Source organism: Prenolepis imparis, unplaced genomic scaffold (genome assembly GCF_030444845.1).
Source record: "Prenolepis imparis isolate NDT839.2.m4 unplaced genomic scaffold, iyPreImpa1.0 SCAF_13, whole genome shotgun sequence".
Lineage (NCBI taxonomy): Eukaryota > Metazoa > Arthropoda > Insecta > Hymenoptera > Formicidae > Prenolepis > Prenolepis imparis.
The window spans coordinates 10487688-10514096 of NW_028141171.1; the positions used below are offsets into that span (position 1 = coordinate 10487688).

At 38.8% G+C, this 26409-nt stretch overlaps 1 protein-coding gene across 1 annotated transcript in view; it reads right to left on the minus strand.

Annotated features, from left to right (window-relative positions):
- The window catches only part of LOC145944880 (uncharacterized), an 80409-nt gene that overhangs the window by 39981 nt on the left and 14019 nt on the right, over window positions 1–26409 (minus strand). The window contains exon 2 of the mRNA XM_083053522.1: window positions 2473–2776. Within this exon, the coding sequence (XP_082909648.1) occupies window positions 2473–2776 (304 nt within the window). The remainder of the gene's footprint in view (window positions 1–2472; window positions 2777–26409) is intronic.

Sequence of the window (26409 nt, forward strand, 5' to 3'; positions counted from 1 at the left end):
GGAAGAGATTTCGGAAGTATATAATATTGCACGTGCATGCAGAATTGTTCACGCTGATCTAATCTGGAGGGGCGATCTTGCTATGCTAATTTTGACGTAGGCGTTTACTCTCGAGACTGACACGAGATTATATCGGCGTGTTCACAATAGTGGTACGAGCATCGGAAATTCTGAAGTATGTGTTTTCACCAAGCGCATCCTGTATTCAAACGTATTCCGGAATATATTATGAGAGAAAGGGATTAGATTCGATCGCCATCACTATTTTATAATTTTTCTAATAAGCCTGAAAGAGGAGAGAATGTCATATGACATGTACATTATACATATAAATTTCGTTAATCCCATGAGATTTATCATTGGTACGGAAAGGAACTTACAAAATCGAGTTATCGATGATAGCGTATTTTATTCTTGTCAGATCATGTAATTTTGATAGTGTTAGAATATAAATCATTTCGTTTGTTTTGATGCAATTTCTCTTTTACGATTTAATGGCTACAAATATTTATTTAAACTAGGTATTAGAATACTATTGGAAATATAAAGCTAAAACTTTATAATTTATGTAAACACGGTTTTTAAAAATAATACATTATACGCATCGATAATTTACTCTTCCCGATTTAATTGTACGCACAAACTTATGACTCTTTCCCTTCTTTTCTTGCTCTCTGACTCAGCATGAAAGTATTTGATCAATGGTGCCTAATGATACTGTAGTCAGGATGTAGCATACTTAATGAATAAATCACGCTGCAAATATGCAGGATTATGCAAGAGTTAACGGAATGTAATATCATCCATGACACATGCTTTCCACGAAAGCTCCGTGCATTCTGCATTTGCATATCCGCGCATATTATTTATATTTACAATTTTTTTTAAAACCATAGTTAAAGATTTTTTTAGAATCAATAAAAAAAACAAATTATTTTAAATATGTCAAAAAATGTAGAGGATACGCACGGAAGATAATACGTTTGAAGAAGAAAGGTACAGTCTCTTTCGCGAGTGATAAATCGATTTTAATCAACGAAGGTATGAATCAGACCCTCCCCAAGATCTCGCACGTGCGCGTGCTGATGCATTGCGTACACGCACGATCGGCACACACAATCCTTGTATTATTAATTTACATATTAATAGTCTGTGAATTTTGTTGGGCGCGTTTCTCGTAGAATTCCGCTCGCGACCTTACGCAACCGGGAGACATTATTCGATATGAAAGATCACTCAGAAAGGGAAGCGATCGCGCAATGTAATTATCGATAAAAAATATTCGCTAGGATAAATAAATATTCTATAATTTCAAGAGAGTATATAAGATTTACAGAACGTGGGTATTAATAAAGAAATCAAACTAGGAAAACAGAAATGTCAATATAGAAACGCGAAATGTCAGAGTATAAGTCTCATTCTCCTCGCAGATGGTATAAAAATATCACGTTTCGCGATGACTATTTTTATAATGCAATTATGTCTGCACGTAAGAAGCATAGAACATCAGTGAGAAAAATAGCACCCTCTCTCTCCCTTTTTCTCATTCTTTCGAATACAGATGTGAATAGCGATTGCACAATCGCACCGATGGAGAAGGTGCAATACTTAGAACGATAATAAATACAGGCATGCGCTGGGAGTCATATTGCAATCGGAGCTAATATAACACGGATAAATTTATATATTGCGTGTGTTGTGGCAGGTAATTATAAAAACGTCCATTACACTAACTAGACAGTCGACTGCGTGTACGATATATTGCGCCGCGATTACAATGTAACGTGTTGCGTATAAAATCTCGAAGGTACACGCTCGAGTTTTCGCGCTGATGAGTCGCGGACATGCATATGTATACGTAATTGTTTCGATCGAATGATTGGCGATTGATTTATGCACGATTATTCAGTTTCATAATTGCAAGAGATTACTGTTACGTCGTGTTCGCCCCTGATTGCGGCGAACACGAACATCCGCGTACATCCGCGAGGTAATTTCGCGCAAGACGTTAGATAGGTGGATAAGGCCGTGGGTTTTTGCACAAACATTTGTGCGCGTGTATATATGCGCGATGAAAAGTACACGGATAATTACGGTCGCGGTATCCCCGACATTCGAGAGATATAGCTGTGTTATTACGTTGATCGAACATCGCCACCAAGAAACGGACCACCGGCGTGGTTTTTAATAACGATTAATAACTATTTCGGAGCATCTCTCTCTTCCCGGTCGGTTATTCGAATTAATTGAGTCGGATCGACGATGAAAAAATGACGTTACGCGCGCATTTGCATAAACTGAAGCACGACGCGAATCGCGATCGCGATCGATTACAAATTGCTCTTTTAATACGCGTTCCAATCGCCCACGCTTTTTTTTATTTTTTTTTTATTTTTATATAGAGATACTATTACGAAAGAGAGAATAATTTTGAAGTCTGTCGATTTGCATTCGACCACCGCTCGCTCTTACCGTTTTTGTTGTACTGCTGCATGTTACTCCTGGTTTCTTTGACACCCTCGCGAGTGCCTAGCGACTGCCACTTGTGAACGCTATGCGCAGACATCGGCGGATAGTCATTTTTCGCTTGGTATCCGTTATACTGAGCCCCGGTGCCGCTATCGTAGGCTTTCTGATCCTTGTAACCGTAGTGCTGATTGGTCGACGGTTTCGGCGTCGTCGTCGTAGTTGTCGTCGTGGTCGTGGTGGTTGTTGACGTGGCGAGGGTATCCACTGGAATCTCGTCCTCGTCGCCGTTGTCGTCATCCGTGTAATCCTATGCAAGTAAATTGAAAAATTAAATAATTAATAATTACAATTTTATTATTATAATAATGTTATAAATATAATATAATTATTATATATATAATAAATATTAATAATATTTAATTTTTATATAATATATAATAATGATAATTATTAATAATATAATAATATATAATTATATACATTTATACATAATTATATATAATTATATATAATATATACTATTATATAATTATAATATATTTTAAGGATTTTCGAAAGAATGCGCGATATGTTAATTCTTGGGCAGCTTTAATTTTCTGATTTCTTACATTCTCGTTCTCGTGTGTAATAATTGAAAGAAAACTGATACAAAATGTGATCGACGATGAGAAAATATATAACACTTCTCGACGCTTGCATACATTTATCCGCGAGGCGATTTCTTTGCATCGTGGGTGGTCAACGCGTCTCCGTGAACCCTCGGTAGACTTTTTCTTCAAGATAAATTTGATAGGCAAATTTGCATCTCGCTCTCCTCGCGCCGTATGCACCTTCTCCTCCTCTCTTTCTCGCGATGGTCGATCCGCGAGCTCAAAGAGAGCGGGGACCTACTTAATCGCCGTCTGCAACATCTGGAATCTTTGATGTCGAGCCGCTTAATAGAAACAATCCTGGCGATTGCATACGTTGAATCTAGAGAGAATTTCATCGGGATTGTCTTGCACTTTCAAGTCCGCGCGCGTTTTCCGTTTTATTAGCAAATACGTCTATTTACTGGTAATATCTCTGTAGATATAACAATGATAAAAATTTAGGAAAAATTAACATAAAAGCGAGTCCGCAAACTTGCATATATATTAAACACAAAATTGCATATATATGATGAAAAATATATTTTTTTTTAATTTTAAATAGGTACATATATCTATTTGTATAGAGGAAAAAAGTCTTACTCTCTCATGCTGTAGTTTAGAGTTTAGAGTCACGAGAAAAATTTAAGCTTGTCGTTGTAAAGAAGAAACATTGAATGCAATGTTATCTAGCATTCCACGAGCGATCGCAGTCTATAACTTTTCCGGACAGCGAGGAATGTACGAATTGTGAGGTGAGATCTTAACGGGAATGAATTAATCGGTCTCTTGAATGAATAGCTGGTACAAAGCAGCCAGAGCGATGAATCGAATATTGCGCAACCGTTTACCATGTTTATCGCGTTTCGATCGTGATCGGGCCGCTCCTGTACCATTGATTGAGATGTCAACTGCTACAACAGGATTTGTTCCCTTAATGAGGAATAATTTCTGCGAGCAGAAGACGAGAGTGTCTTGCATCGTGCTCTTGAGTTATTGAACTCGCAGGCGGCCGTGCAGGATTTTACAAAAGCTCCTTTGTTTCTTGACAACCTTCGCACACGTTGTGCAACATGTGGCTCTAACGAAAGGTCAATTGTTTTGAAACCTACATATGTATGCACTATGACATTGAAAATGAACATGTAAAATTATCCACATTTCACATATGTAACTGTTATACGTATGCATTATATTAATATAAAATCAATAATTATTCTGTATTTTAGATCGTATTTAATACCTGCCTATAATCAATCATAATCAATATTTTCTCTTAAAATGATAAATTGTAATATATGAAAAAATTTATTTCGTTTTAATTGTTTAAAAATCTGTCGAGCAATACCGTGAAAGAGCCGAACGCGAAGGCGGTTTATTTCAATCCGCCTTTTATGAGACTATGAGAATAGAAGCTGTGACGAGGAGAAGATTCGAAATTCGAAGATTTACCATAAAATATCTGCCAGACACTCTGATCTCCGCTCGCAGAAAGCGGATTAGGACGTCGATAAATTTAAGTATATCAGGTATATATCCCGATATGCGCTATCGTTAATGATCCTGAAGGAATCAGGCTCGGCGAAGAGTCAGCCAGTTCCTCGGTTTGAGAATGGACCCGCGGTTCTCTCTGAATCTCGCTTTTAGATATAACCGGTATCGTCCTCGGAAGCGCAAAAATCATTCTCTAATTTGTTTAATTAAATTTCTCTCGCGCTCTAATATTCATTATTCTCCGCTTTAATAATTAATATTTATCTTCTCGTGTTATATATACTTTAAATCGTTTATTTATTAATATATATTGAATCGCGCGCAGTTGCAGATAAAGGCATCAATTCGCAAGAGTAGGACAATCACTCATGTCAGTCGCGATCATTCGTAACGATCGTTACTCTGCATTAAAGTGCGCGAATCGCACATTTATACGATAAAGATAACCTTGGCAGGATGTTAGAGCGAGACGGGATACACTTGTTATACGTACGGAGCATATAACACGATTCGCCGTCAATGATTCTCGGAATCGAGTGGCTGAGATTTTACGAGCGACCTGGGATCAAGGGTCGCCGGTGTTTTTGATTGCCGTCGAGAGAATTCGTCTGTCCGCGTGCTGCACGTCTGCGAGTTAACGAGGTTGTGAAAATTTCACGATAAAAATCAACGGGGTCGTCGACACCATTGTTTATTCTATTTTCAGACAACTCATGCTCTCAAGGATTTCGCTTGTAACGACGAGCTCGTAACTGATAACCGACCGCTCGGCTATTGTAAACTAGACCACACACCGCTTCTGCGTCTGTGATAACGTAGGGAAATTTTTCCCATTTCTCTCTCGACGAATAATTGCTCCACTTACGCGACTGATAATTGAATTGTGTGCGATCGAGACATGTTTCACATTCCTAAAACTTTAATAATTTCTGCGAATAATTTGATAAATTGATATAGCGATGCAATCTCCTTACACATTCAGATATATTTTTCCTTCTCCAGAAATATTGAGTGACATTATTTTTCGAATTTTTATATTTTTATTATAATTATTCATTATTAATAAAATATCATTCTTAAGCAAATATAGTAGAGTGAGACGTAAAAAGAAGCTTGCTCATCGCCAATATTATCATACGCTGTTGCTCTTATTGCAATGAAAATATTATGAGATTCGACGTGAATCACGTGTTTACGCGGATGGTGCGATATTCTGAGTTGAAAGAGATCGGCACGTTTTTTAATATGCGTTCTGAAAAATTTGAATATAAAAGTACTCCACAGATATTTTATGGGTTAACGTTTTATTCGACACTCTATACGTAACTTTACGAGGCTACTCGTGATTGAATACGCATATAAACCAATATGTTGCAAGAATTTTCACGCGGTCGTATTTTATCAAAGTAATGCGGTAACGTCACCAAAGTATGTACATAAAAAGCGATAGAGATATTATCGAGATACTACCAAATAATTTATCCATATTAGCAATTTTTATATGATAAAGCCATAGAAGTTAGAAAGAAAAGAAATGTCTGATGCATATGCGATAACATGAAATCTAGAAGAACGTGTAAGTGCTCGTAAATTCACGTAATTCGCGCTTCATCTATCGCATTGTCCATTACGCTATTACATGTTAATTATTAGAATGCCGGCTGACCATAATTGCAATGGTAATCAGGTAGCATATACAATGTTTGCGGCCGCGGTAAAGCGGGTTTACCTCTTACTATCGAGACGGCGGTTAAATGCCGGCGGCAAAAAAGGAGAAAAAAAAAGAACTAACCGAACGGAACGCTGGTATTTCCAGCCAGTCGACGTACGACGAATGTAGTTAGAAATTAGACCGAGCAAAGAATATCTAGAGGTGTAAAAGCGAGATGTTGTACCCAAGGAGAGGGAGGGTGCAAGCGAGAGAGAGAGAGAGAGAGAGAGAGAAGGCGGTTCTCTTCAGGGATGCCCTGAAAAACGTAGCTCGCAGCGGCGTGTCGAATATTAAGAAGTATTAGTGCATAATTCGGTGCAGCCTCCTGTTATTAAATATTGGGTTCGCCCATCGTATGTGGACCACCCAAAAATTTTGTGGCGATCCGCGCGCAAACCACAAGAGACGCCGCAATAATTTTTCTTACGAAGACGCGGTTTAGAGAGGGTTGTTTCCGCTCCGTTCCATCGGATTTGCATAACTCAGACTTGGCGATCGACGCGATAAATCAATATAGGGGAAGATATCGAGATTTCGGGAAGAAAAGTCAAAGAGTTTGCAAGCGCGTTTTTTGTTGTTTTATTTTATTGTGATATAATGTTGAATAATTTCACGAAAAACAAATATTATTACGCTAAGAATCACTTATCTCTTTAGTATAATCTTGCGACGATAATTATGACAATGTTTCATAGCTTCAGAGTCCGATGGATGAGTTTCGAACCCTCTCTCGTAGTTTTTTTTCTTCGTGGTATACTTTTAGGAGAGTGTAACGTGCCCACGGCTTGTATATCCGATTGAATTAATATTCGTGCATCAGATAGAACGCGCGGGAAGACAATACAGTAAGACTTGAGGCAAATTGATCACATTTTAGATAGCCAATCTCCGCGCTAAATAAATAAATTAACAAAGCAAATGGTAAAACGGCCACCCATCGAGCTAAGGGCGGTTACATTGACATATTATCTACGGGTACGATCGAAAGATATTTCATTTCGTTTGTATCGATAAAGCGTCCAATCATCTTTCGACATTAATTATTATAATTCAAATGTGCAACAAGAATAAATTTTAACTGCGACAAATTAAATTAATTATTTTTATCAATATTGTCTTTAATAAAGTCCTAACTAAAAAAACTGATGACATTCTAATGTTAAGACATCGTCGAGTTAAAGTATAAAATTTCTACATTCTTTTACCGCAGAGACACATTAATTACGATAACCGATCGTCGACCATTTCTATTGTTTTCGTGCTACCACTCTTGAACGCGACAGAAATGCAGAACAAAATGCAATATACGAGGCATGATACGCCGACGTTGTGTGATCGCCATACAAAATGCAGTCTCGATCATTCCGAGAAAGGAATCGAGTCGCTGCCAGGCTGTCTGCTACCTCGAGTCGGTGACATGGACGACCATAGACGAATCATGATTCCCATCGCAATGGGTTACGCTATTTATAAGAATGATTGTGTGGTTTAATCGCTACGAGAACACAATAATTTATCGTACATATTTCCTATTATCACCCCAATACTTATAGGATTACATTATATTAAGGAATGCATTTTATATTGCATTATAAATCATTATTACACACGTTAATAAACTTTTGAAAGTTGCAAGATTATAAATTTCTTGCATAAACGGATTAATTAAATTAATAGTTTGTATAGATATATAAAATATATATTTATAGATTCATTTTATTTTTTAAAATATAGCTAGTTCGAAATAGAAAAGGAAATCTTATATCTGCGACGGATTATAAATTATATTTTCCACTAACATATATAAAGAAATGTCTTAAACATTTAAAATAATTAAAATTGGCGCTAATTTAATTACGATATCGCGATGTTAAAAATAAAAATTCGATATCTTAAAATAGAATAAATAACGATGTTGGCATTTCACGGTCATAAACATCACAAATATTTCATGTCATCACTTTTATAATCTAGAGGAGAGAGATTACGACTTGTGCTTATTTTTATGGTGTAATAAAAAGAAGAAAAAAGTAATAAACGAACGAAGCTAATAATATCTGCTTCTGTATATTAATATTTTGCCTTTCACGTGAGACACATTAATTGCCTATACATTTATTGCATCGGTCTTGGCTAATAGTCCATTCAGGCAATAATTTCTTGGACTTTTCAAGCTGAACGCGATTTATTAGCGCTCTGACCGCTTTCTCCGTCAAACGATATTTCTGCGATTACGTTGAAATATCACTTTATTTGTACTAGGATGTAAATCCAATTCGGCGGAATTTAATTTAATGATGGAAACCGCGATCGAAGCCGAAGTTATTCCGGTTGTTTCGACCAAAGTATGCGCGAGAGAGCGTCTTCCTTCGGAGACTTTAAGAATATTTTTATCGAGGTCGCACTACACCGAAAATAAAGTTCTTTCTATCGCAGAAATTGGCAACAGCCCAAACGGAATTCTCAAGATGAAAGTACTCGAAAGAGTGCTATTCGTCTCGTGAGGGACGTCGACACGTCTCGCAGTCAAAACATTGTGAAATAAAGTTCCGACTGAAGCGTTTTATAAATAACGTCATGAGAAACTCGTTGAAAATTTTTCGATCCGATTGTCATTTCGCGGAAATAAATATCGCCTCTATTTAAATCATCTATTTTGCCAGCGATACACGTATTTTATTCATGAAATAAATCATTATATTAATTTTGTTGAAAATATTAAACCCAGTCAATAAATTTGAAATAAACTTTAGACTAAAATCGTTCGACGATGGCAAGTGATATTTCGCGCGGTTTGACATTTTTGACCTTTAACCCCAAAGTGTTCATTACTTGTTTGACAGTCGTACATGCTAAATTTAATATTTCGCTAGCTGCTTAGATTCAAATTTGCATATTGTATGTGAATTCGGTAACCTTATCTCGGTGATAACGTGATCCTGAAGATAAAAATTAAATTCGGTGTGAGAATGACGCGATAAAAATATGCTTCGCACGCAGTTAATGAAACGTCCACGTGTTTCCTTTCGAACTAGACGTTTAGTAGTTGAATGACGCTTTAATGAGTCGTGTATGTATATGTATAAATACACACAAGTTTACTTTATTCGAGAAGTTCAAAGATTTCAGGAGATCTGCCAAATTTATAACAAGCTTCCTGTTAATTTCAATGTAGCGATAGCCACATTAATCACAATCACTCAGACTGCTTGCATGAGTTATGTTGAAATTGCTAATTAATATCGGGGTGGGGAAGATTAACTTCGTAACATGTGATTCGTATAAATCGTGTATAGTCGAATAAGATTCAATTTATATTAACTCGATGCTTTGCTGAGAAAAAGCTTCAACTTTAAATTTATGGACAGATTTTAATTAAGGCGACAGAAATTCTACCTAAAAATCGATATCGAGTAAACGATCCAGTCGAAGCGACGAGTGGGAGTACATATGTTCTGGCGATGTGAAAAGGGATAAACAGCGAAATACGATATTCAAGGGAAAACTGTCGGATGCGCTTGTCACTAGGATCTCTTTTACGATTCAGACAACGTGTCACCGAGTTAGACAACTGCGGCGAACATATGCGACGCCCAGTTTTGGTTTTCGCTATCAGAAAGAGGCAGTATTTTATGTTGACCGATTTTATGAGGCGTTTACCGATTATTTAGGGCCTCACCCCTGGAACTTTGGGCGTTCCTGTGAAGATCCGCAGACGCCCGTTCGTAATAACAGCTCGCGATCGATTACAACACCGTTGTTCGCTCTCGTGTATATACTGGCACTGACATTTTAGAAACGATGAATCAACATGACCGGATTCTTCCCGGGCCATTCCCGCCGGTCGGCTCTTTCACGGGTGGTCCACACATGCCAGACCGCGAAATGGCGTACTGGTACGTGACCAGTGAAACCGAGCCACTTTCAATGATTCACTCAATGATCCTCGTTTATCCCGGCTGTCCCCGACGACGCTTCAACAGTTTAATCGATTTACGGTGAACAAAATGATATGAATGTCAATCAAGTCAACGAGGACATAATTCGGGCTAGAAGAGGATGGTACCGAGCGATGATTTAGATTTGGTGACTCGACCGAACGCACAACATATTGAGCGTTAGAAATAAAAGAAACTGCGCTTCCACGAAAAGTAGTCTTTAGAAATTTTTGAAAAGCGTCCTCGAGTTATTCGAAACTTGTGCGACGTAGGTCGTAGGTCGTACATGCTGAGAAGGCATTTCGTATGCGATGTTGTCTGCAGCCAACATTCCCCGACCGGCAAAGTCCACTCGTACATCTTCGACCGTGATAAATCTCGATACAAAATTCCAAGCGACTTTTTTCCCTCTTTTTTTCCAAACGTCAATAGTTTTTTTGTGTTTTTTTTTTGTCGCACGGCATTTTGTGTTCCAATATTCTCATCCATGATTTAAAAAAATTTTTTTGCGAAGATCTCTTTCCGAATAATAAACTTATAAAACTACTCAAGTAGCTTTTGACATGGTTTATTTGCGCGAGTGATCCAACGAGATCATCCAGAAGAATTTTGCTTAATGTAATGCATAATTATTAACTATTAAACGGGGAGAAGGTGCAACGCCTGTATGACATCATCTCGCATTCACGCCTAAGAGAACGCGACGTTAGACACTCCTTAGAAAGTCTTGAGGGTAAACAAACGTCGGGAAAATTTATTTATTCGCATTCACTCAACCTCGCTAAGAAAACGATAAATCTTTCGTACCCTTGTTGCACGCGTCGGATAAATTCGAGGAAAGAAAAACCGCGCTCACAAGAGTGGAAGATTAACAAGCGAGTGTTAAGCGAATTCGGAGATAGTGTTTCTATCCTAGAGCGCTTATAAAGTCATCCATCATACCGAGATAATTCATTTATCATCTCTTTCTTCAACCGCGACATGTTTATTCTGACTAAATTGTGAGCTGCGAAAGGCGAATGCTATTTACAGAAAACTTTCTGCAAATACAATCAACCTTTATTGTTAGATATATCCGATGAATATTTGAATAAAAAAATATCACTATTGTTCAATAAACGTGCAATCTTTGTTGCATATAAGTATGAAAACTCTTATATAAATTTTCTAAAGATCTACGCAATAATTTCTGCGTCATATTAAGTAGAATAACGATATAAATAATCCGACAGCTAATCTCGATCAAATGGATTTAGATCGTCATCATACTAATAGCAGTAAATGAACCGTGCAATCTATCAATAGTTTGATGTGTAATCATTACAGATACATTTTAAGTGTCGATAATTAATTGCGAAAGCATTCATTAACGAGTTTCGCATGTTTTATAGATTTATTCGTCGCGTTCCTTATGAGAGTTTCGAAAGTTGGAAAATTTTCGCAACATTTTCCGTATAAAATTGATGATTTAGATATTTTCTTTCGCACATCACGAAAAAAAAAAGTTTTCGACAAATAAGCCCGCTTATATTTTTTTACACAATGTGCAAAACGCGTGCAGCGATACCGAGAAACTACATGCGGTCAGTTCTAGACGTCAGTTCGTCCTGCACGAGGGTTACAAACCGTGTACGTTAACGACTCGCCTTGGGCACGGTCGTTTCATCTTCCAAGTAAAATCCACCCTCTTAGTAGACCCGTTACCTGCTATGCTAATTGGCCGGTAATGGGTTGAACAAAATCATCGTTATTACTCGAAACGCGATGGATCAACCGGTGGGTTATTAGCAACAATATAACGGTTGTCTTTTCAGATATCGCATATTACACGAAACCTGTAGTGCGTAAGGAAAAAAAATCAAAGATCAAATATTACATATATTAAACACCGACCGTTTTAAGACGAGCACTCGTTTCGCGCCAGAAAACGGAAAGGGGCGGCTCCGATTTAATCATCTTATTTCGGGTCCCGAAATATGCAGATTCGATCTCGCGTGCAGGAGCAGCCGTGCACGAGGGAGAAACGAAAAGAAAACGAGAGAGAAAGATAGAGAGAGAGAGACGTGGAATGGACAACGGCCGGGTAGTGTCGCGGCGAGAGATAAAAATAGTTGACCCGCATGAAAATGATCGCCCAGAGAGTCTTCATTTAACCCGCACTGTTTGCGTCGCGACGGTAATCAGGTCTGCGTTATAACATTTTTGCGCAATGCGTCTCGGCATATTGTCGGCGCGCGTGCGCTCCACGTCATCTCGCAGATAAATATTAATATTCAGGCTCGGACGTGTGTCTCGGATCACCTTGTACATATGTACGTCTATCACACACACATACACTCGTGCGTTCCTAGATCGCGCAATTAAGGCGACAGTGAGCGAATTATACAAACTTATAGTTGCGACGCGATCTACGTGGTCGAAAAGTATGCGGAAAGTCGAGAATAGCAGTCGCAGCAGAGAGATCAGCGGTTCTCTGAGAAGACAACTTGTAACGTAGGAAGAATAGGTTCTCCAAAATAGAGTCAACAACGATATTAAGAAAATTAAGGAGTGGCGGTGACTCACGCGACTTGCAATTCTTGTCTTGTGCTGCTTGTACTGGAGATATTTTATGGTGGTGTCATGCCTAGGACTCGTGATTATATACGCAGAACGCTCCCGCGTTGCGAATTAAAAAAGAGCGTCTGGTGCATGTAATTGCACGATGCTGCATACGAGAATCGCGACCTGTTTTTCTTCCATACTGTCGGAATTACTAGATGGGTAATTTACGGACACCCGTTATCGCGGAGGAACAAGCAGTTAGTTAGAGATTTAATCGTGCCGCGATGCTATCATCATCGATGTTATCGTATGTGTGATCCCGAGCAGCTCCACGTTCGCAATCGCGTTCGATATTTTTCTTTGCAGTTCCTCATTTTTTTCCGAACTTTGCGTCGCGGCTCCTGTGTAGTTAAGTGTTGATAAAAACGATACGAAAGCATAATTGATGAGGGATCGAGGTGTGCAATTTAACTCATAAATCGTAATTTATCGCCCAGCGATACGTTATGTTTATATTCTAATTACTTCTCACATCTTCATTCGGAAGAGAGTAACTTAGCTCCGATGATTCCGCAAACGGAATCTACACAGAGAATATTTTTTTCTTATATATATTTAAATTGCTTCTCTATTTTCTAATTTAATATATGCTTTTATTCTGTCCATTGTTTATCTTTAAAATTGCAAGAAGCGTTTTATTGTACGAGATAATAAACGTATTTCTTAGAAAATAAGTATATATCAGTGATGCAAGTATAAAGAAACGGATTTCGTCAAAAGTACCGCTAGTTGGACATAAATATGCATTAGGTTCTTTCGACATGACGGTGTATAAGAATAAGGCTCGTAGTAAGCGCGTTCTATTGTTAAATAAATGACGCTACGCGCGTATAATACGTCTCGTTCGCGTGTCATTTTAACTGTAAGACAATGTCGAGCGATGCATAAATAACACGCAGCACCGTTATTCGCGCGATGTCCTCCTCGGATGTTACACTTCGGAGCCATACTTTTACACTTGTGGACCAGTTTCCAGCTGGCGATGCGTAAGTCATTAGCGAGCTGCGTAAGAGAAGCGTTAGATACATGAATGTGCGTTCGAGTTTCATCGCATGTGGATTTTATTGCGCGCTTTAAATTTAATATAGTACTCTCTTAAATAATATACCGATATAATATATCGTAATATTTAATTGTACAGGGAGACAAAAGGGATTAATATTTGATCTTATAAAAGCGTTTGATCTTCATGATCTCGTCTTTTCTTCCGATGCGACTGTCAGCATGATCGATTACGCGACCTCCTTCGGGTTGATGCTCAGGTTGTTATTACGTGATTAGTCGCAGGTTTTCTACACATCTTTATATTTTGTGTTACTAAACCAGTTTTGAATTAGCGGTTAAACCGGCCTCGAACGCGCTCGACCGACTCTGGAAGATGTAATTTATTGACATTTGTCGCGCATGTCGGCGATGCGTGCGCTCGCACACTGTAGTGTGTCACTGTCACAAATCTCAGTCAGCGACTGATACATAATCGATCATACTCGATTTTATCGATAAATAGTACCTTGATAGCGTTAGTGATATATATTTATTGTGTTACGCGACACTATAACGTTATCGCGTTCACGCTGCTCCAGGAATGTGACAGATCATTCGCTCCGCTTAATTCGCTATTTGAGCGAGAAGATAACGATTTGGAGCGTTCGAATTTTTAATTACTCGGGGTCATGTCTCGTATACGCGAGTCCGCAGCTGCGATAGCGCGCGTTCTTACGAGAATGTCTTCAAGTAAACGAAGTAACGGGAGATCAGATACACCCGCGTATATACGTATGTATGTACAACACGGCGCATAAATTATTTGTCCGATCGCGTCACGCCTGATCATGCTCGAACACGCTTTCTGAAAGAAAGAGTGAAAGAGGGAAAACGTTATTAACGGTCCGCTTGATTTATACTCCTCATTAGTATACAACAAATATGGAATATGCATGATTTCTCTCCTCGTGAAATGCAGCCTTATTGTGTCGCTGAATATTTTCGACGGTTTTTATCGCTTCTATATATTTATATCTATCGCCTGTGGCTGCCGTCGAGAACACACGTGGAGTCTCTCCGGCGAGAGGCGTTAATAAGGTATTACCTAAAGTCAGTGTCGCGACAGAGGGAACGCGCGAGAACGGTAATTAAGATAATTAGCCGGTGATAAGGCGTATTGTGTCGCACGCACCTTTTCCAAACTCATATTTTATGGCGCTCGAAAGACGAGAAAGTGAGAGATTGCGCATAATTGCCACTGCCTTCAATAATCGGCGACACTTACGAGTCTATTACGGCGATTAATGTCGCTGTGGTATCTCCCGCGAAAACAATTCCTCGTTACGTCCCGACTAATTAACTTGGCGAGATCCTCTTTGCGCATCATTTACTACATCCCTCCTTCTCTCCCGATCTTTCTCACTCATCGGATGAAAATGTCGAGAGAAAATCTCGGGATATCCGTCTTTTCTCCCTCAGAGATTGATTTGTAGTTGTTTGCGCAAACGCGGTGGTCGTCATCGAGCGAAGTCTTCAGCTTCGCGACAATGAATTGTCCGGCATTTTCTATTAACCGCGAGTTGCAAAGTTTTCAGAATTGAGGGCAGAGATATGGAGAACGTTGCGCCACGACGAGATAAATCATACATAACGATTCGGCGGTGTTTACGATACTACTAATGAGATTTTGTTTTGAGAAGTTGGCTCTCTTTGCTTTTTTTTTCTTGCTGTATTAGAGAGTTTAGCGTTACGAAATGTCTCGAATATTAAACTTGCTCGGAGAAAGCGCGTGCTCATCAATTTTCTTCGTAGGGAACTAGGAAGCACCAATCATCTTTGACCTTTACGCACCTTATTTTATCACATTCACTACTCGCCGTTATTTAATCATGACCGCGTTTAAATGCGTCAATTATTGCCGGACTTTTATTGTTAAAGAGGAGAGAATATCAGCGTTTCGGTTCTCTCACAGTTTCTATTCAATGTTCCGTACTTGACGACACTTCAGGCTGGTTCCCTTACCGCGTTATTGTACTCCGATAGGTACTCGTACTGCCTACGAGATTATAGTTATATTCAGAAAAGCCACTTGACCGCCACCTTTGTGTAAATACCGGTGCTGCTACCGTCGCGCTTGAAAACGCGAAGTCTCATTGAGCCGCGGCCTTAACCCGATCCACGCTGATACAAACGGGTGATTTTCAACGACTCGGAGATATTCTGTGACTAATCGTGAGCGTGAAGCCGTGACGCAACAAAGGACGCTTTTAGAGTCACGTCGCTCGTTGAAACGTCACGATGACAAAATGCTCGGCGAAGGTTTCACGGATTACATCTCCATCCTAGACGGGCGACAGACGTGGGCTAATTGGTCATTCGTCATTAATCAAGAAATAATATCGAGTAATAATCACATTAACAATTTGTTACGCCAGCGTATTTCCCCGCGTCGCGATTGATGAACGAAGGCGCGAAAACTAAGGGACTTAATGCAACGATAATTATTTTTCATATCTTGAATTAATATATTTCGAAATTTTACAAACTAATTATATTTCAACATTGTTCGTAAAGATCCCGTATCATTGCGCAATTGTAAACGTAGACCGTTGTCCGAAGCAACAGCAGATACAATGACGACGCGATTTCGTTTCAATACAAGACAAGTCGATATGAGGGATCCACGGTACGACAGTTCACTCAACCTCCGTTCGTATAGACAGATTGAAAAGTGATTAGAGCGACCCACGTGGGACCCACCTCGGAGAGAAGTAGCGAAGGAGGGAGGACAGCGAAGCCGGAGGTAATTAGCCCCGCGCCGCTAATGGAAACGCACTTCCCAGGGAGACATTCGGGTGTTTCGTTTTTGGACGCGTCGTTATCAGGGGACGCGAGAACGCATCGACGACTCGCATCGTCTCGGTCGCATCTCGGTCTCGGCCAAGAGAGTTGTTTCCTGCGAAGTGAGCGTGATGACAGCGCGCTTCGCTTACTCTCGTTCGAGTCTCTCATGCCGGTCTCTCGTACAGTCTCCCGTCTCCGGGCAAATAAACAGAATATCTTCGCGCTTCGTGTGCGCTCGTTCAAGCCAGACGTGTAAGTTTCAGGGACCGGTTTCTAAAATGGGATTTAACCCTTTCTCGATCGGATATCGGATCTCTTACGGATTAGGAGAGAAAGAGGACGTGACTAATTCTCTATATATTACTCCGATTTATCGTCGACTCCGTGATCGCGCGAGAATTTACCAAGGCGCAAAGTGTGCTCTACGGAGATTGCCGATGGTGAAATTCTAACTAACTTGGCTGCAAGAAGACTCGTATCTCAGCAAACTGACAAATTGTGTCGATGCTTTAATGCCAACGAGCTTCGCCATCCACGCATGATGCTCTCTCTTTCTTTCTCTCTTCTGCGTTCTATAAGCTTTCTCGTCAAGAATTCGCATTTGTACTTCGCCAGATCGTTCGATATTATATTCGTGCGCGAATGCCAGGGGTGTACGGTATGTGTACCGAGGAGACGTGTCTTTTTCGCGCCGAAATAGCAGTGCCTGAAGATAGACGACTCACGCGCTAGCGAATGTAAACCGTAAGCGTTGGAGTCTGTGTCGCGAGCGGGTCGTTGCTCTTCTGGACAGGTCTGAATAGAACCTACATCCTGATTCTGTTTTAGATTGACCCGTCCATCTTCTTTTGGTTCGCGTTGATATTTAATACATCGAGCTGTCGTCCGTATCACTATAGTCGCTTTCCAACAATGTGTAATTGCGGAAGTTTATCTTTGTAACTATCTCGCGCGATATAGATGTATCGATAAAGAAATAATGAAGGAAGTGATTAATTATTTTAAAAAATTCACCGCTGATATAAATATCGCCGCAAATGAACGAATCGATACTCCGAAATACGCGTCATTATAGTCGACGTCTGGTAGCGAGCGTACACGAATTTTTACTTATGCAAATTAGATGTATAATCGAAGTGTTATCTTAATGTATGTGTGTACGCACTTAAGATTAGAACAGAATGACGCGAAGTGAAATTCAATGCTACTCTTTATACGGCTGCCAATTTCTAGATATATAATGATACATCACTTTATTTATACATATTTTTATACATCGTTCTTTGTGAGTTTCGAATGTAAGCGAAATGGCAATTGAATATTACGCACGCATAGATGACTTGGCGAAACTAACAATATACCTACCGCCTTCAAATCACTTGTAAGGATCGATGAACATGGCGAATAAATTCGTCTTACCATGCCATTAGTATATAATTCGCGCGGCAATATAAACGTCTAATAATATTGCAAAATCATTACTTTGTACTAACGCGCTGCCAATGAGTGACCTCGATGACGTCCAAGTTGTATCATTTATAAATATGGGAAAACCGACTTGGTAATGTTCACAGTTCGCGACACAACAAGATAAAATGTTAATGATGCATCGCATTCAACGCGAGTTTCATTCTGCTGAATTTGCATATACCGATTATGATGTCTCTGAATGCGATCTCGCGATGTTTGATTTTATACGAATGATAAATCTCGAGATTGAGATTTGCCAGATATACGAGGCAAACTGTGAGGAAGGAAAAAATGTTGTTTTCGCTCGATCGTTGAAATGTCAAAGTTATCGGGCGCGTTATTAAAATGCCAGAGTCAAGATCGACGTTCGCAAAAATTCCACGATATACTCATCGCAAAGAAGTTGCCGCGTTTAGGGTGTGGTAGCCTTTACATGGTAGCGAGAAAAAAAGTGAGGAGCAAACGGGACGCTCGAGATTGGCGAATAGGCGTCCGTATTTTCGCGGGAGGAAGCCGACATAGAGCAATAATTAACGTAACAGCGTCCTAACCATAGCATCGCGGTAATTCCCATGCGCGTTTGGCGCGGCTATAAATTTGACCACATGGTTTCCTATTTTCCACGCACGCAGTCTCGCACGTGCAATCGAGTCGCCCCGAGCATATACGGCCATTTTTTCGGTAGTACCAGTATCGCTGTTTATATCGCTGATAGCTTTTTGCTCTCTCTATTACTTGGATACTATACTATTATCGTCGCGCAATGATAGTCCTTTATTGTGATAAGTACGAACTTAGCCAGGAAAGCCGGTGATCGTTAAAATAGAAGGTTTACCCTTCTATTTGTCTGAAATATCTTATTCGCGAGAATTGAGAGTATATTTTGATAAAGCTAATCATAGCCCTCGCGTTAGAGTTACCCGCTTATCAAGATTATTATGAACTTCTTCTGGTAATAAAACGCGCGCATATGTGTTTCGTTATTAATTAATAATTCGCGCCGAAAGGATACGCGACGAAAATATAAATGCGCTTCGACAGCTTTGGATCATTTTGCGCCTAGACATAATTGAATGGTAATATTCTTCCGAGAAGCATGTAACATTATAGCAATGCATGCTCATGCATTAAACGCACGCACGCACGTACGCACGTATGATAAACTCGGCTCGATTCGGATCGTTTTGCACGTGAAGCTTTTGCCAAGATTCCGTTTAGGTCTATGTTTCCGCGAAAATCGTTGCATATTTTCTAAAAGTCACGCTCGCTTTCCTACAAATTTCTTCTGAAGAATAATTTTAAATGGCTAAAATATATATTTGCTAATTGCGACATTTTAAATATTAAACTTTTCATTACTTAACTGAACTTAGCTATGACTGAAAAATAATTACTCTAAACGCGCTAAGTAATGAAAAGTTCAACATTTAAAATGTCGCAATTAGCAAATTGATATATCTATTTTAATCTATATGAGATATTAATTATTGCTTTGAATCAGGGTTTGATTAAGTGGGCCTAACCCAATAAAACCCGGTGGGTTTTATTAGGTTAAACCCACTTTAAAAAACTTACTTAAAAACCCATTTATAAAACCCATCCAAAAATGCTAAAAATTTAATAATATTATAAATGAAGTCTATACAGTGTATAGACTATAGACTATAGACTATGTATTATATACGTCTATTACATTAATAAATAAAAAAAATTAAATAAAAATTAATTTATAATAAGGAATTGTGCCAATTAAATAGCCAATTTTCTTAATCATTAGCGAATTATAAAAGATAAAATTAAAAAAATTAAAAAACCCAACAAAATCCCAAAAAACTCAATAAAACCCAAAAAAACCCAATAAACCCCAAAAAACCCGGTTTAAAAAAAAACCCACTGGGCTGGGCTTTTTAAAAAAAACTCGGGTTTTTTCAAACCCTGCTTTGAATCATTATTTCAAATGTATACTGTTCTCATTATGTGTTGTATTCATTAAATTTTTATTTTAATGACTTCTCTTAGACAATCGAGCAAATATTGTAAAAACACATAACGCAACTTGCTAAATCTTGCCTACTATGAGTGTTATTATATCATTACGAATATCCTTCAGCAATGTGTAAATGTCATTTAAATTCAGATGAAGATCAATCATTTTAATTAGCGTGTCTCCGCTCTTTAGCATGCTATTAATGACTTTACCGAACATTACGATGATTATACACGGTGTCGGTACCGATAAGACTCTCTCCATTCATAAGGAAATCAGTGGATGATAATTATACGATGTATCGGTAATGACCGCGGATGTAATTAATCTTAGTTGACATGTCGTCGAGGATTTTTAAGATGCTAAAACGTGTGTTTTGAGGACGACGAGTTAAAATTATATATCGCCGACGAAAATATAATCACAGTAGAATAACGCGCAATTTATTGTACAACTGATTTCGTACAGCTTCGATGAAATCTCCGCCGTGTAAAAATAACTTTTTACATTCTCCTGCCATGTTCGTGTGAGAATTACTAGCGTATCACTAATTGAAAGTAATCATTATTTCGCCACGCCGACATTTTGCTTACGATGCATGGCACTGACTTCCTTGTACAACACGTGGGGTGTGCCTCGATTATATCATGATTTTCTTGGAAGCCCATGCTTCGATTATATGCTTTGATTATAGCGAACCTATAAGTATTAGCGTTTCTATAACGTTATTTTTCTTAATCGACGATTCTATATATATATACATACGTTTGTAAACCTAATTCATTAATCAAAATATTATGTGATTATATAAGAATTTATGTGACTGAACGAAAGAGGAATAAGTGACGATTTATAGTGAGCGCTCACTATTTTATACTGGAATTAAATTACACGACAGAAGAGAATGTCGCCGAGAAGGATTGGGAAATATTGTACACGATGATTAATATATCGTATACAAACGAACATACTTTAATGTAACACGGTAAATCCGAGGCGACACGCAAAGCGTTTAGAAACTCGCGCAGAATTATTACGATAATTATTATTTGCATAAGATGATATATATAAATTCCACGCGAGAACTCAGCAATGTTAAGAGAGTTATACGTCGTAAATCCGCACGATCACCGGCGCGGCGATATTCTCGTCTCGAAGGTACGCTTAAATCGCGAAGTTTCTTGATGCCAATCGTTATCTTCTCGCATTATATACAGAAATAAGTAGATCAAAAATAATTTTATTAAATCAGAAATATGTGCGCACGTGCAATCGAGAAATTCGTAACTAACTTTAAAATTGTTGTGTGTAATTTCCATTTACCATTAAATTATCTTAATTATCGTTATGGCTTTACTACGTAGCTAAAATGAGCGATTATTGAATATAATATGAGCAACTTGCTACAAGACATCGGTGATGAAAAAAAAATATAAAAAGCGGACACACAGGTAATGAGAGCAAACTTACGGACAAGAAATGCGAAGCATGGGGTAATATCGAATAAAGATTGTTGCAAGATAGTAGAAATATCGCGCGGTCTATTGGTGGCAGTTGACTTTTTTTTTGTCCGCCGTCGCTAATAATAATTCTGTTGCGAAGTGATTTACAGAACGGAGCGACGCGCATTACTGCGCGTAAGAGACGAGAAAATTAATTTCACGCCGCGTTACGCCGTCGGCGAAAAAATGGATTTCATTTGGCAGCTGTCACTTGATAAATATCGCGGAATGCCGTACATACGTAACATTCTTCTTGAATTAACGTATAGGATAACATTTTTTCGTCTACGTCTCTCACTTCGAGGGGAGGGGGGGGGGGGAAGTGATTATCACACGCGGTAAATTCTGTCACTTCTACGCAGGCAGAGAATTAATTTCCATAACGAGAGCGAGACCGAGCGCGTATATATACATAAATTTATGGATGTTACGAGTGCGTGGGAAGAAGAAGCGCGTCGTCTCCGGAGATGAGCGTCCGTCTGTCTGATTGCCACGTAACAAGCAAATTTGAATCTTTACGGAGTTTAGACGTATCTGGTTTCACGCACACAATTTCCCGCTTGCATTTTAATTAAGACAATAGTCGAGACGCGCTCCGTCATCCGCGATGCACATCGTTATTCCTCCGCGAGTCATACGGGAAGATCACATAAGGATTGGCTGAATAATTCGACGTGAACCCTACGCACTGCGAGATAACTGCATGTTAAATTTTACTGACTCCATATGGCGTATATACAGATCTATTTTCGCTCTCGTTTGATAATCTTAATGTACATCTTTAATTTTTTCTAATGATTTTACATATAATCTTCATCATATAGAAAACTAGTAAAAAATTAAATTGAAAGATTATTTGTGCGTTAATAGTTGAGACAACTCATAAAACGTCATAAATGTTTAAATTTTATGTAATTTTAATTACTATCCAGCAGAGGAATTAATATTGCGCGATAGAGAGTCATTTGCGATCGCCGAGAGCGATTAAGAAATAACGGGTCGACGCTTCTTCGCAAAGGATTCGTCAAGTTCAATCGCGATGAGGTCACACATCCTGCTTTTTGCGCAACTCTTCAATACAGATCGGCTCGCGTGAAAAAAAAAGAAATAAAAAAACGCGCGTGCCTTTGCGCGCGCCGCTTAATTACCTCCTAGCAACGTTTATAGCCGGTTAATAGTCTTGTCGCGCGCGTTTCCCTCGCGGCGACCCTAGCGAGCCTTTGCATTACCGCGCGGGAATTCAATTCTTTCCGTTGCGAAAGCTCGAAGGGAGCCCGCAACCTTCCATCGGTCGCGAGTCCCCGTCTCGTATTTTACGCGATCGTCGTGACCGGCGCGTTCAATTATCCTTTGGAAAGGAGCAGGACAACGTGAGTTCGATTTACGTGCCCGTCAAGATCGACGATCGCGTGGTCGATACAGAATTCCCTTGAATCGCGAGCGGTGCAATTAGGGAGCGATAGAATAGCATCGATATAAAATTAATTATAAAAATTAATTTCGTAAAAAAATGCAAACTGTAATTTTTATTCTTCGATATAAATCATCGTGTAAAAATGAATTAATCGTATAAAAAGAAGGATTCGAGATATATAATTAGTTATAAAAATTTTCGTTAAAAAAATACGAACTAATAATTTTTATTCCTCACATAAATCATCGATCGATAATTAAATTGACGCGCCGATCCCGGAAATCTAATCGATCGTCCGCGATAATTGGTGTGTTGATATGTAAAATGATTCTGTAACTCCTGTGTGTAACATGCGTTTACATATATTATAATAAAGTTCCCATTATACGAGATCTCTGATAGAGATATGCTTGCGTTTTATAGCAGAATGCAATTATCGTGGTGCGTGTCGACCGCCGATTGACGCCTACACGCGAAACATGTTTGCAGAGAAGAGAAAAAATCCAAAGATGAATAGATGCACTTTTTACATAACGAATTGTGTTTATTCTCTATTGCGTGATATTTAGTAATTAAATTACTGCAATGCCAACACACATTTAAAATACAGTTGACAATGACTACTAATAACTGAATACTGATAGTGTGTTAAAAGATGTAAATATTAAATATAAAAAAATGATCTAATTTTATTCACCAATGATACGAGACTAGAGATATAATTAATCGCATAGAGATAAAAATATTATGTCATTACCGCAAACGAGAAACGACCGCAACGGATACTATTAATGATCCATTAGGCCGCAACAATTATATTTGATTCCTTGGACAATTAGTTCGCAACAAACGCAGGAGTAAACAAGCAATCGATTGTCGTGAAGGATTATTGGGTCATCCGTTTCACCTATACAATGTAACGTAAAACCCGCGCGGTTCGGTGCATAGTCGGGGCTGCAAATATTGGTTATACGTGAGAGCACATAATGTACAAGTGTAAAGTAGATGCGAGGGATACGCAGAGTAAACACGTTTTGCCGGAACATTTAGGTAAACATATATATATCGGGTCTACCGAGAGATGAAAGAAGCACGTGTTTTCTCGAAAGAAACTTGTCGCGTGCGAGTTTGAAAATCCCCGGTCCGGGGACTTTATGCACTTGGCATCCCTGGCATTCACACTTGCATCATAGGTTGCGTCAGAGAAAGGAGATGCGCCCGCATATTCCAAATTATTATATTTTTTAATGAAAGATGAAAGAAACGAAAGCTGAAATTTTAGAAAATTCGTCATAAATTTTTTAATTTTTTTAAAGATATCAAGGACTTTTTAAAACCGTATCAATGAAATTTTAAAAGCTAGATAATTACATAAAAGTTTGTACCGCGTTGCAATAAATTTCAAGACAAGCGTGAAGGAATTTAATAGTCTTTCTTTGGTAAGGCAATAAATCGCTAATGATACCGATAAAACGATTGATAAATGGAACGTGTAAAAGCGTAACACGAATCCGCGATACGTGGTCAAGTCGATTACATATTAATTAAACCTGCCACCTGGCGCAACGTTGAAGCGGCGTTACGAAAATGCCTACTCTTCGATGCGCGTAGATCCGAGATGTCTGATGTATTAATTATTTATATTATCGCCGAGGCGTGACGGTAATGATACGTTAATCAGGACTTTCGATAAACCGTCCGATCGATCAACTTGGGATCGAACGACTTGACGTTCGCGCCATGTGTTGGGTGGTTATCGGTATTTAAAATAACGTTCACTTTTTTTTCTCAAATGCAAATATGTAACGCGACATGATAATTATCGACCATTTGCATGGATTTTAAATCCCGCTAATAGAATGTAACAGGCTTACACAAGTCTACACGCGTTTAAGTGCGGTGGCTCGAAACATATGTTAATATAATACTTAATTAACAATGAAAAAAAAGAATCGAACGTGAGGGAATTATTTATGATTAGATGTCGCGTATAATCTCTCTCTCTCTCTTTCTCTCTGACGGCACATTGTATCTAAGCCTACAAATAGACATACTTTGCTATGGCTGCGGGATATTTGCGATTAATGCTTATTTGACCATGCAAATTCTCGGCTGGATATATTAATTACTCAGTCGCTGGAACGAAGCGTAGGCTTGTCGGGCATGCAACAACTCGCGCTCGTACATTATTAGATATACGTATATGTTAATCGACTCTCGTGAGTGCGACACAAGAGTGAGAAACGATTTTTAAGTAGAATCGTATTACAAAATAGAAGCCGAATCTGACCTATATTGTAAAAATTTATAGTCAACGCACACTTGAATTTATTGAACGCCGCAGGACGAAATCTAATCCTTCGATAACGTTATTTATTATCGACATTATTTTTGATACATACTTGTATGCATCTATGATATCGAGCCTGCAATTTTTCCATTCGACGTTGATCGATCGTATTATAATTATTACAGATCGTTCGGAATTAAAAATGCGATTAATCAAGCCGAGCGCGAATTACGACCAGATGCACGCGGAGTTGCATTTTAGAGATAAATTGATACATACATGTATATTTTTTTTTATACTCTTTATATTATATAGTGCTATCCTGGATAATTACCGACGACGACGACCTGCAATGTGTGTGCGTGTGTGCGAGCGGAATAAATCATACTTTACGACGCTGCAGCAAACCGGGATCTCGGCGACGCGTTTTCGCGCGACGGCGTATATTATTAAACGCAGCGTAAAATGCGCTTTTCCGCAACAACGGGCAGCGCGCGCTGTAAATTAAGTGTTGGCGACGTCTCTTTCATCCGCGGATGGTCGGCGATATTACCGTGGATTCCTCGCCGGTTGTATTGTTCGAAAATTACGGATGCGACAAAGTCGCATCTTGCTTTCCAATCGGGCTGCTTCGCTTCGACTTTGCTTAATGAAATTAATTTTTAATTACCCTATATAATTTCTTCTTTGAAATTTTGTCGAAAATATTTTTTCGTGATTGCACGTATAATAGGGATAATTTATTGTCATCAAGTTAAGTGTCTCACTTGTGTATGCATTTTTTTCCTATCCAAATTTGAGATGATTTCGGATATAATTATTATATTTGTTGCACTTGTGCGTGTGATACGAGCTCTTAGGGCAAATAAATCTATATTCGCTGCAGGCTGCATATATATAATAAATAATTATTGTATCTCCAAGATGGCACAAAAAATGCTAATTAAACACAGTGTGAAACGAACAATATTTGCGTCAGCGTTCTTCGAAAGCGACACGTTGCACGTCGTTAAAACACGATTTAAATCCGTCGAGTCTTTCAGTCGTCTCCTGCTCTCGATGGGCCTCCGCGC